Source organism: Cornus florida, unplaced genomic scaffold, assembly GCF_030987335.1.
Source record: "Cornus florida cultivar Cherokee Brave unplaced genomic scaffold, ASM3098733v1 CherokeeBrave_3.0.0_Hap2_Chr05, whole genome shotgun sequence".
Taxonomy (NCBI): Eukaryota; Viridiplantae; Streptophyta; class Magnoliopsida; order Cornales; family Cornaceae; genus Cornus; species Cornus florida.
In genome coordinates, this window is record NW_026775575.1 from 116,726,058 (window position 1) to 116,738,087 (window position 12,030).

A 12,030-nucleotide genomic window follows, 5' to 3' on the forward strand; every position below is an offset into this window, starting at 1 on the left:
AGAACCAATTAAAAAAATTGCTCATTACAAAAAAGGCAGTTGATGATATATCAACATACTATAGCATTGAAAGAGAAGACAGAATCATACTTGAGAACGGAGCAAATTAATATCATCTTGAGTTTCAGCACTGTCATACGTTGTGGCCAAATGTTTTACCACATTATCAGTGGCATAAGGGAAAAGAACATTGAAGACAAATGATATAGGAGTTGTCGTCCCTCCTATGTCAAGAAGAATACAGCGCTGCACCATAAAGTGTAGAAGATTAAAAGAAATAGTTACTTCAATACTAGCAAAACAATAAAGAAAACTATAAATGTAACACACGCATTTAACAGTCTACATCCAAAAATAAAGGTACTCCTTTAAGAAACTTATGTTGGTTAAATACTTGTCTAAAAAACTCAATAATTCTACAAGGGAAAAGAACTAAGAACTTACCTGGGAAGGCTCAACGACACAATCTGAACTAAGAGCCCCTGCCTTCAGAATCTTGCTAACATTTCCACCGCATCCACAAGATCCATTGACATTGCGAATGGGACCATGATATGGAGTAGACCAGTCCAATCCCAACTGATGAAGCTTGATGGCAGCATCAAAGAGATAGTGATAACATTCAGCCTGATAAAACAATTTGCAAATTCAAAAGAAAACAATATTTAGAAAACATGGCAAGTAAATTCATCTTTTTCCCAGACAAGACGAACAGAAACATAAAGAATAGTTGGTTGATATTACGCTACGCAGACTAACTCCGCCAGACTTAAATGCAACAAAACATAATTAAGTTTATAACATTACAATACATCAGTGACTCAGAATATCATAAAAGCACACACAGCAGAGTGCTCATTCACATAAACTGACTACAAATTACTCCAACAAAAACAAAGAGACTAGTTTTGTTATTAATAATCAATCAAAGGAGTTTGTTCATGTTGAAATATATATATATATATATATATATATATATATATATATATATATATATATATTTATTTATTTATTTATTTATTTATTTATATATATTAGGCAACTTTCAATGGAGCAAAATCCTCTATCCATCACGGTGCCTCCTTTGACTATTGTACACCACCTCTCTGGCTTCCATATTTATCTTTACCATGCCAATATATATGCTCTTTGTACTCGAGCAAGATACAGATTTGAATAATAGAAATGTAGCCCTTAGTGGCTCTTTGTCCATAGATGTAGGCCTTAGTGCCGAACCATGTATATGCATGTGTTCTCCATCTTTCTCTCTTCCTTTTTCCTATTAGCATTTCTTATTTCCGCATCCAAATTTAACATGGTATCAGAGCATCAATCCTAGATCGATCATCACAAAGAAGTTATTTGGCGTTTTGTCAAAAAAAAATTCTTTACTGTTTACAAAAAGAAGTTCTTGAAGTATCCACCAGAGAACCGTCAAAATCGACGTATGGTTACCAGTCTTTCACCTTTGGTGAGTCTCTGCCTCCGAAATCCTTGCTCAGGGCGTCTACGCCGATCATTTTGCCAGCTGTTACACCAATTCCTGCTCCCGTCGAGGCCCTGGCTACCAATCACAGCTGGTGAGACGCGCAGTCACGCGCCGGTAACCGGTAAACCGCGTGCTGGGCACACGCCTCACGTTCCGACTGTCGTCTTCTACCTCCTGAGAGCACACCTTCACCCAAGTTTTTCCGGCGCGATTTTCAGACCTTTTATCAGATCTGTCTTCTTTTTTGTTGCTGCTCCGGTGATCCATCTTGCCGCCGAAGCTCGTTTCTACATCATCATCGTCTACCTCATTTGTTTTCAACTGACGTTGTCATCGTTGGCATCGTCTATGTTGCCATTAGAATTGAAGCGTTGACGTCGTTGCTACAATCTCATCACCATCGTCGCCAGCGCAGCTCCATCCTTGGTCGTTATTCTACAGCCTTACCTTCCCCTTACATGTTTTGGTTGATGTTATTGTTCTACACAGTGGTGGCTTCTCTTTGGGTCAGGGATTGTAAAGGAGACAATACTCCTTTACTTGTTTGGTTCCTGGTTTAGACTATCATAAACCTATTTTGGCCAGATTCAACCCAATTCTGGTTTAACCTGGTTTTTTTTATCCAACCAAGTTCAGATTCAACCCATTACTGGACCGACCCAAAAACAAGCCCGACCCGCTTACCGGTATCTAATTTAAAAATTCCAATTCTTTGGTATTGTTGTGTGGTTCTTCACATATCTACCATTTCTTTCTTTCTCCACTTGTCAAACCCTATATGCTCTTGTTGTAACATCTAGAGTTTGAAGGGGAGTTGATATTATTGTCATGGAGCATATTGTCTATATCTCCATTTACTGGCATGTTCCGGTCTCTTTACCGGCTTGGTTCCGGTCATTTCTCGGTGTAGTTCAGGCCCTTTTTCTCAGATGGCTCACCCCATGCTTCCCGGCATTGTTTCGACCCATTTCCACGGCATAGTTCCGTCTTTTCCCGGCGTAGTTCCGATCATTTCACTGGCTAGTTCCAGTCAGTTTTCTGGCTTAATTCCGGACACTTTCCCATCATCTTTAGACTGCCTAATCCAACTCTAGCGTCTCTTTGGAAAATTGGGCATTCATGATATTCATGCTCCAACTTGAGAGGAAGTGTTGAAATATATATATATATATTAGGCAACTTTCAATGGAGCAAAATCCTCCAACAATCACAGTGCCTCCTTTGACTATCGTACACCACCTCTCTAGCTTCCATATTTATCTTTGCCATGCCTATATATATGTTCTTTGTACTCAAGCAAGATGCAGATGTGAATAATAGAAATGTAACCCTTAGTGGCTCTTTGTCCATAGATGTAGGCCTTAGTGCCGCCGAATCATGTATATGCATGTGTTCTCCATCTTTCTCTCTTTCCTTTTCCTATTTGCATTTCTTATTTCCGCATCCAAATTTAACATGGTATTAGAGCATCGATCATCACAAAGAAATTATTTTTATTGCTTGATGAATTCATTCAAGTCCTCATGGCTAAAGGTTGAACACCTTGACAATTATAATTGTCAACAACCATCTACTTTAAAAGCTTAAGCTGTTAGAAAGGGTGTAACTTTCAACACACCCCTCACGTGTCGCCTTCTTTTGGTCCAACATGTGTTTCGATTTTAATTTTTAGGGTAGGACTGAACACAGGACCTTACCTACTCTGATACCATGACAACAACCATCTACTCTAAAAGCTTAACCTGTTAGAGAGAGTGTAACTTTCAACAATAATTAACCCAGCACCTAGATAGAAACAGGATGGCACTCATCATGTTATTATTTGGACATTTAAGTCCTGTATTGCTAATATATGCAATGATTTGCACCTTCTAATCATTTTGTGCTAATCATTCGAGTGTGCGCAAAGGCTTGCTTTATCCATAAATATTGTCTATAAAAGTTTTATAAATGGTATTTATACTGCAATAAAATAATTTAGTTTACTGAAAAATGGGCCAAAAAAGACAAAATACTTCAGGCATCTCACCACCAAAAGGATTTATGCAACAACGGGGGCATGCTTGAAATAAATGTAGTACTGCTAGTGCGATAATCAAAATGTATGAAGGGGGAACAAAAATCTAATTTTTTATTTCATACACTAACCTGAGTCTTGGCACTGATCCATGAGTCTCCCCATACATACACCCCATGGTTGCGAACAAGTACAGCTGTTGCTTTTGGGTAAGTTCTGATCTGCAGGACATAAAATGAATTAATCTGGAAAAGAATTTGTAAAACAAACTTAAGGAAACTAATCAGACATTTACTAACAGAGAGCAACCCCGCTGCATAATATATTCACTTACTTTCAAGCCTTTCCTATAACACAGATTAGTACTTGATACAACATAACCAATAGGAAACTATATGAAAGTACTAAATACAGAGAAGAAAACAACTCCAGAACAAAAGGTACTGTTTACTTCTGGCAGAGCCATTATCAAGGTTATTCACATTCTATGTAACCAAGAAAAAGTGGTAGCATATTCTACAACAGGTAATTTTAGACTCTTAACAATCATAAATATTAGATTTTGAATATTAAGGTAGCAACTTAAAAAAGCAAGCAAACAAATGGCCAAGTGCACGAGAACAAACTTACAAGCAGCAGTTGGACGACATATACATAAACCAAAGAAGTAAGCTACAGCTGCTATACCCATGAGAAAGATATACATTAAAATCAAGTTTAACTGATTGAAAGCAAAGTTAAATATGATTTATATACTTTTAATGTAATTATGTATCTTGTCACAACAGTTCGGCAAGTGGACTTCTTGAGCACAACAATCCTGTAAAATGCAAATTAGGTACCCATGACAAAGAAAACGAAAAAGTAAAGTGACAATCATTTTTTATCCGGCCAACTTCTAGCACTTAGCCATGAGCTTCAAGAATTGTTCACTATGATGGCTACCAGAATAAGATGTGGTAAAACAGACTTTGAGGGTAAACAATAGGGTGGCAATTTGTGTTTCCATGTCGTGTCATGACATGGTTATTCTGTCATATGAGTCGCACAAACACAATAGGATTATTATACATGAACATGACATGATTATTGAACAGGTAACACAACATAACCCGCATAACCTGTGTAATAAATGGGTTAAGACCTAAAACGTCACGATGTGTTAAGACACGTTTAATTAAAATTTCATACTATTAGGGTCATCTCTAACACGAACATGACACATTTAGTTAAACCAGTCTAATCGGGTTATAAACAGGTTGACGGGTCAAACATAAATGCGACACATTTAATTAGCGTGTCAATTGGGGTCAACACGATTACAACCCGAATACAATTAAGCCAAACCCAAACCCACTTATCCTATATCATGTCAAATATTGCCACCCCTAGTAAATAAACCATGCAAGTCATCAGGCCAAGTAAAACTACTGCTCACCAGATGAATTTTAGCAAGGCTTCCTGTATGTCAAACCCCATAACACTTTGGGAAGGTTATGCCATGCAGGCACTTACTGGAGTGTATCACAGCTGCACGGCATGCAGACTGCATGCCATATACTCAGTCAAACCAAAAGCGATAATGTAATTTCTTATCGCCTGAACTCCACATTATTTTTGGCCTCCCTCTTGCCCTTCTAGAACTCTCAACTTGGATAAACCAACTCCTCCACTCCGATGCATTAAGTCGCGTAACCAAATCATCTTTAGACTATTTTCTCTTATTTTATCTTCAGTAAGTGTCACTTCCAACGTCTCAAGAGTGATTTCATTTTTCATATTCTATATTTTCTTGTAATGTCATTTATCCATCCCAGCATAATCATAATACAAGCTACCCTCATTCTTTTAACAAGTTTCGTAATTGCCCAACATTCTGCACCATCTAGAAACTTATAACTACATCATACAACGTTTCTTTTAATTTGACCAGAATTCTTCAATCATAGAACACTAAAGGAGTACTTTTACACAGCATCCATCCCATTCTAATTCAATGGGCAACTACTTCAATCTCCACTTTCCTTATGGATACATAATCAAGGATACTGAAAATGATCATTGTTAGGTTTCCCTTTGCCATAAATTACGCTATGTATATTTGGTATCTCTCTTGCTAAAACTGAAACCTTTAAATTCTAAATTGTCTCTCCACAGCTACAACATAGAATATCCCCTACTTTTATTCCATCAGCTACAACTATGTTGTCAACATATAACATACACCAGGAGATATCCAATTAGAAACTCAATAACTAATGCAATAAGAAAAGGACTTAATAGGATCCCTGATTCAAGCCCATTGTTATCAAAAACTCACTTCCCCTACCGACAACTTCATAGCCTGGATGCAACAATGTGCCTTTTCTCAATGTTAATAGAAACAAAATTTGGAATAATGTCAAGGGAAATGTTGCACAATAGAATGTATATGTTCCATGCAAGGCAGTTCCTCAGATACCATGCCAGTAAAGCTACAAGTAACAAAATAATAGCATATTTCAAATATTAAAGTAGCAATAAATAAAGCAAAACATTTTTTTTTACCACAACTTTGCAAAAAATAATGGCTGAAAATAAAACCGATATCACCCCATGATGCAAAGGAAAATTCCATTCCTAGAGAAGACTATCTAGATTGATATATATATATATATATATATATATATATATATATATATATATCTTCTCACCTAGAAGATCCAAATATTGATGCAGAACAAGTCAAAAAAACCATTATGTACAATTGACCACGTAAATGGGCGTACCACTACAGTAAAAGAGTCTGTAAGCTCCCCTTCATGGGCAGTGTTTTCTATTATCGGGACCACAAGCTCATCGTGATAACCATGCCCCTGAATTCCTTTTATCATCTCCATATGAGTAATCTGCAAGATTTGTGGAGAAGGTTCGTGTAAACCAAAAGATGAATACACAACACCAACCCCGAAAAGGATTAAACAAAAGAAATAAATAATGTAATTAAAAAAAAAAAAAAAAGGAGGAATGCATCCAGCTTCTGATTAGTTAATATGACAGAAATTAACATTCGAATGACATACAAAGGAAACCATCTCAAACAAATCTCATGATTTACAGCTAAAAAGAATGCATGAGTAATCGAAATAGGTCAAACCAAATCCAAATCACAAATTTTTATACCTTTTTATTGTATCTCAAAATTACAATATTTGCTTATACAGGATTCATCCTTCACTTAGTAAACTCCCTAATATCCTTCCAGTAAAAACAGTCACAAGATTTAAAGCGTGAATCACTTCAATCCTTGCTACACTAAAACCAATTCTACACATTATAGACACAAGTATTCGTTCAAAACATAAGTACCTACAAAAACTTCTTAATAAAGGAAAATTCTGCTCATGTTGACACATTATGAAAATCAATTTAGGGATAGAATCCCTTTTTTAAATAAAATTTATAAAAAAAAAATAAATAAAAAAAAAAAAGAAAAGAAAAGGAAAAAAACGTGTAAGATGCAGGTCTGCATGATCATTTGCTGCCACCTTTGAAGTCCCTATAGCACTATCAACATGAAACGAGGTCAAATCCAAATAGAACCATCTTTCATCTTATCACCTTAACATCATTGGTAATTTTTATTTTTTTTTGGATCAGGAACTTCATTGGTAATTGTTAGCCAAGATATGATGTGACCAAGCTTCCCGCAATGGTCCGCCCATGTTGTCGTCTAGAATTCTGAACCAACTGCAATGGTGCAGTTCTTGAAGGGTTAAGAACAAGAACTGCCATAGCAGAGCGGTCAGCAAAAGTAGAACCTAATGGATGAGTTCAGCAGCACTTATCTGACAACACATAGGAGTATAAATCCTCCAGAGTAGGGAATGAAGACAATCCCAACAAATGAACACAAGCATACTCAAGGAGATAGGCTTGTGGTGTGAAACATGGTGAAATGACATGTACGCGGCGTTGGTACTCTTCTATTGTAATATCTCTACGGAAATCATAGTGGAATCTCTTCTCATCCGTGGATGTAGACCGATTTTGGTCGAACCACGATATACCTTGTGTTTATGTGTAATTGCTTTGTTGGCTTTCATTGGATCTTTGTGTTCACGTGCTTCCACTGCCCGAACAAATTGGTATTAGAACCAAAGGTTAAGGAGATCCAGAAAACACAAGGAGTCTCAATAGGGTTTCATTTGCAGGTGGAATCAATCGGCTTGGTTGGTTACGATGGTCAAAATATCGTGATGGGATACATGGCATGGAACTCAAGTAGTTAAGGTGGAGCCTTGGAGGTTTGACTGATCGAGGAGCATACAGTGTGGACAATCGGTGTTTTGCAGGAGGATCCTCAAGATTGAAGCTCCAACTACAATGAATTGTCCTGATCAATTTCAAGGAAATAGATGATTGACTGAATGGAATTTGAGCCAAGGTGGAGATTCGTGGGAATGTTGTCTCAATTTCCTAATCTAATTATGTTTCTATTTTAGAGTTGTATTTTACTTGCTAAAATCTTGTTAGACAAGGTTTAGGCTCCAAGGAATTGGGTTTATAACACTATAAATAGATACCTAGGTTTTGGGTTAAGACTTATGAGATTGAGAGAGATGTAGTCTCATGAGGGAGTTGATGGGTAGAGGTAGTTAATGAGTTGGTAGAGTTGGAAAAACAACGGGGACACTGGTAGCAAGGAGATATGCTCGTGGAGTGGTACATGGTGAAAAGACTTGTACGCAGTGTTGGTACTCTTATGTGGAAATCATAGTGGAATCTCTTCTCATCCGTGGATGTAATTCGACCAAAGCGTTATATCTTGTGTTTGTGTGTGATTGCTTTGTTAGCTTTCATTGGATCTTTGTATTCACGCTCTTCCTCTGCCCCAACAAATAGCACTACCACCTACAGAACTCAAGCCATGAAAATTAACAGTCGAGGACTCTAAAGCCAGGGACGAAACCAGAAAAAAATTTCGGGGGGGGGGGGGGGGGGGGGGGGGGGGGACATTACCATATCATATATTTATAATATAATGTACATGTATATAAGTCAATATTTATGAGTATATATATATATATAGAAAGAGATAATGATATTTTTGGAATGAAATTAATTTATAAATATAGAATATAAGGATTAAGGAAACAATTTAGGATAAAAAAATGTGAAACATATATAGAATTCTACGGAGAATGAGAAAATTGAGGGGGGGCACTTTCCATATTTTCATTAAAAAAACATATATATTATTATAAAATATATATAGAATATAAGGGAGGGAGAAAATCCAGGGGGGGCACGTGCCCCTCCTGGTCCTTAATTGGCTCCATCCCTGTCTAAAGCTACCATACTCAGTCACACAACAATAAACAACTCCAAAACACCACAAATCCGGTCAACTAATCAAAGTATCTCCTCAGACCATAAACAATCAACAATGTCTGCTCAGACCATTTCCGAGAAGTCCCCATAAATATATGGCAAGGCTGCTGGAGGTTGTGAAAAGGTGGCGGCTCTGATACAAAGAAGAAATACAAAAAATATATATATGTAAAGGCTTCAATGAGAATAATCACTCTTTCACCGCTTTGTTATTTATACTAAAAGAGCACATGTTAAATATTACAAGAAAGGAAACCAAATAAAATAGCGGCAGATTCTATGCCTAAATATATGCATAAATAAATTCAATCCCATGATTCTAGGTTAACATATCTCAGCTACAACTAATAGCATACCAGTTTTCGTCAATTGTTGGGTTACTCCAAGGAATTTCCTGTTTAATTTACATCATTTTACAATCCATTAGATAGCTGAGCAAATTGTTGTCGTTGCACACCCCCAGAATCACTTGTACACCTTGCCCTCCTCGATCTCTCCCTCCCTACCAACAATGTTAAAGGTATAATCAATTTCTGAAAATGTATCAGATTATAAGCTAAACTGCAACTACTCATTTCTAGAATTCAAATCGCCAGGCAACGGAATACTTGAGCACCCATCATTGAAATTCTAACTGAACTCTAGACCGACCAATTATAAGAATTTCATGTTACCTAACTACAAAAAATTCGATCATCCAAAAATTCTTGCAAGTTAAATATTTCTAAATTAACAACTAGGAAAGTATCAACAAATTATTCAAGCTAAAGGTTTCCTGAAGTCCCCCAAGTTGGCGATTTTTATCTATGATTATCTTTCCATGATTCATAGGTCCCTAACCTAACACGCCTATTAACGTGTGAGAAGACCAAAGAAGCAACTCAATTACATGGTTGCATGAGATCATTGAAGGAATGGAAAAACTATTACAACATGCACCACTTTTTCTTTTCACGATCATAAAGCAACTGAATTTGAAAAAAATAATAATCTGCCACAATTCTTGGTCGGCCACAAAAGTGGCCAATATGTTTACATGGTAAGCATAGAAGGGTAGGAAAATTTTTGTCAGAAACAAGCTCCCAAATCAAAATTAGAATGCTGAAAAACAAATTCAGATTGCAGTTACCTCTGTTCAAAACTTATCTCTTTCTGTAACATATAGGAGTGATTCCCGGCTGTCTATTCTAGTATGTATGTCTGCACACAGCCTTTTCACTATAAAACCATCTTTTCCTAATAATTATGAAACAATCCTCAATTGGATACGCATTGTACTTTCAATTTGAAAAGTCTTTGGAACTATAGTTCCTCCATAACAGGTTCCTTTCACAGTAATCCACATTCCGCACCTGGAAATGAAAATTCCTTTCTGACTTGAATGGTGGAAAATCAAAAAGAAAGAAAAGAAATTTTTGTTAGAAATGATAGAGATATAGTGCTTCCTAGTTAAAAACAGGTTATTATTTTTGCTTGGAATTTCACATGGAAACTACTGAGTCTGCCAGAGCTCAATCTGTTTTGATTAAATGATTGGAGGATTAAATTTAGGGCTTTTTGAGTGCTACTACTCAGTATTGCTGTAATCTTTTAATTATTGAAGTTACTTTTTAGGAGTAGTATTACTTTTAATTTTCAATTCTAGAAATCCCCATGATCTAGGGAGGGATGTGTATTTTCAAAATGTGGCCCATTAAGAGCCCTAATGTGTTACTCTAATCAATAAGAAAACTTTGAGAAGGTCTCTAATTCTTCCAACGCTTTTACAGAGCCTAAAAAGACACATCTAGGGAAAAAAATGGAAAATATAATTTTTGGGATGGTTAAAAATATTGATCAATTGAAGGCGTTTTGTTAACGTGTAGAGTTAGTAAAGAAGGATATGATAGCATGTGGTTTGACTAAGGCTATGGCCTTAGACAGGGCGAAATGGAAACATAGGATTCACGTAGCCGACCCCAAGTAGTTGGGAAAAAGCCTTGTCGTTGTTGTTGTTGTTGTTGTTGTTGTTGTAAATGAAGGAGTTCTGAATCCTTCCTCCTCCCTTTCTTGTTTCCTCGCCATATAAATAAAGAATAACAATACTTCGGTCATAAGACTTGTGAGGGCTACATAAAAATAAAAAAAATTGAGAATCTATTTGCCGCACCATATAGGAAATTACATCAACTTATGGTAACATTCCAGCTATCGCGAGAGAATAATATCGTGTCCTAAGCACAAAATAAGATTTGTTGAGAATGATGCCTAAAATACCATTAGGAACAAATGCAATTCGGATTTTCAGCATCTTGGGGCAATCAAATCCAACAATGTTATAGACGTCAATTTTTGAAATATTTTTTAAATCAATATTAAGATATTAATATTTAGGTTTGTATCCAGTCCCCCCTCCTAGCACTATCTACTAACCAACCAACCAGGACCACATTGAGTAATAGCCCTTTTACTGATTTTTTTACTATTGGATTTCAGGAATATCTAAAAAATCACAATTTTGGAAACTGTTTCCCTGAGCCTATCCCTTCACCTCCTAAAGAAAAGTGTGAAGCCTTTTACTGTTGCAAACTTGAAAATTGGGCCAGAAGTCTAACCATCAGATAGTCAAAATTATATATATGCATGACTTTAAAAATCATATCATCAACAGTGATGATTCTGATGTATGCATCTAACTCTAGTAATGCAATGTAGTGCAAGTAGAAAACTATACATATTACATAAATATAAGTACTGTTTGCAACAATTAAAAAATAAGATTGAGATCACAGAGTGAGAAGTGTGTTTTAAAAGCCACAAGCAAGCACAACAATTTCAAAGCATTAAGGGGGTGCACTTAAAACCTGAATTCCAATTTCCAAAGCAATGCTAGTAACATTACTTTCACAACAATTTAAATTTTACTTCGTACACTTTACTAAAGATCAGTTCCTGTGTGCTTCATTTAATATCATGAAAATACTTCATAATATGTTCTCCAAAGGCGATATTCTTATGGTTTCTACTTGTTCTTCAGAGCGCTATTTCATGCCTATGCCTTCCAGTTACTACTTTTACATTTCATGTTGCATGCTTGATGCAGTAAGTACGCTTTGGACAAGGCAAAAAAAAATAGAAAATATAATCAAGATCAGAAGGTACAGTTTTAACC

At 36.3% G+C, this 12,030-nt stretch overlaps 1 protein-coding gene across 8 annotated transcripts in view; it reads right to left on the reverse strand.

Moving 5' to 3' along the window:
• LOC132308902 (probable bifunctional methylthioribulose-1-phosphate dehydratase/enolase-phosphatase E1 2) overlaps positions 1-12,030 on the reverse strand; it is a 33,423-nt gene that overhangs the window by 8,460 nt on the left and 12,933 nt on the right. For all 8 annotated transcript variants that reach the window (XR_009482497.1, XM_059807187.1, XM_059807186.1 and 5 more), the window contains 4 exons: positions 6,275-6,394; positions 3,638-3,727; positions 445-627; positions 91-246 (listed from right to left, as the gene is read on the reverse strand). Coding sequence is in view for 7 of the 8 variants with exons in the window: in XM_059807187.1 (XP_059663170.1) it covers positions 91-246; positions 445-627; positions 3,638-3,727; positions 6,275-6,394 (549 nt within the window). In the remaining variant the exon portion in view is untranslated. The remainder of the gene's footprint in view (positions 1-90; positions 247-444; positions 628-3,637; positions 3,728-6,274; positions 6,395-12,030) is intronic.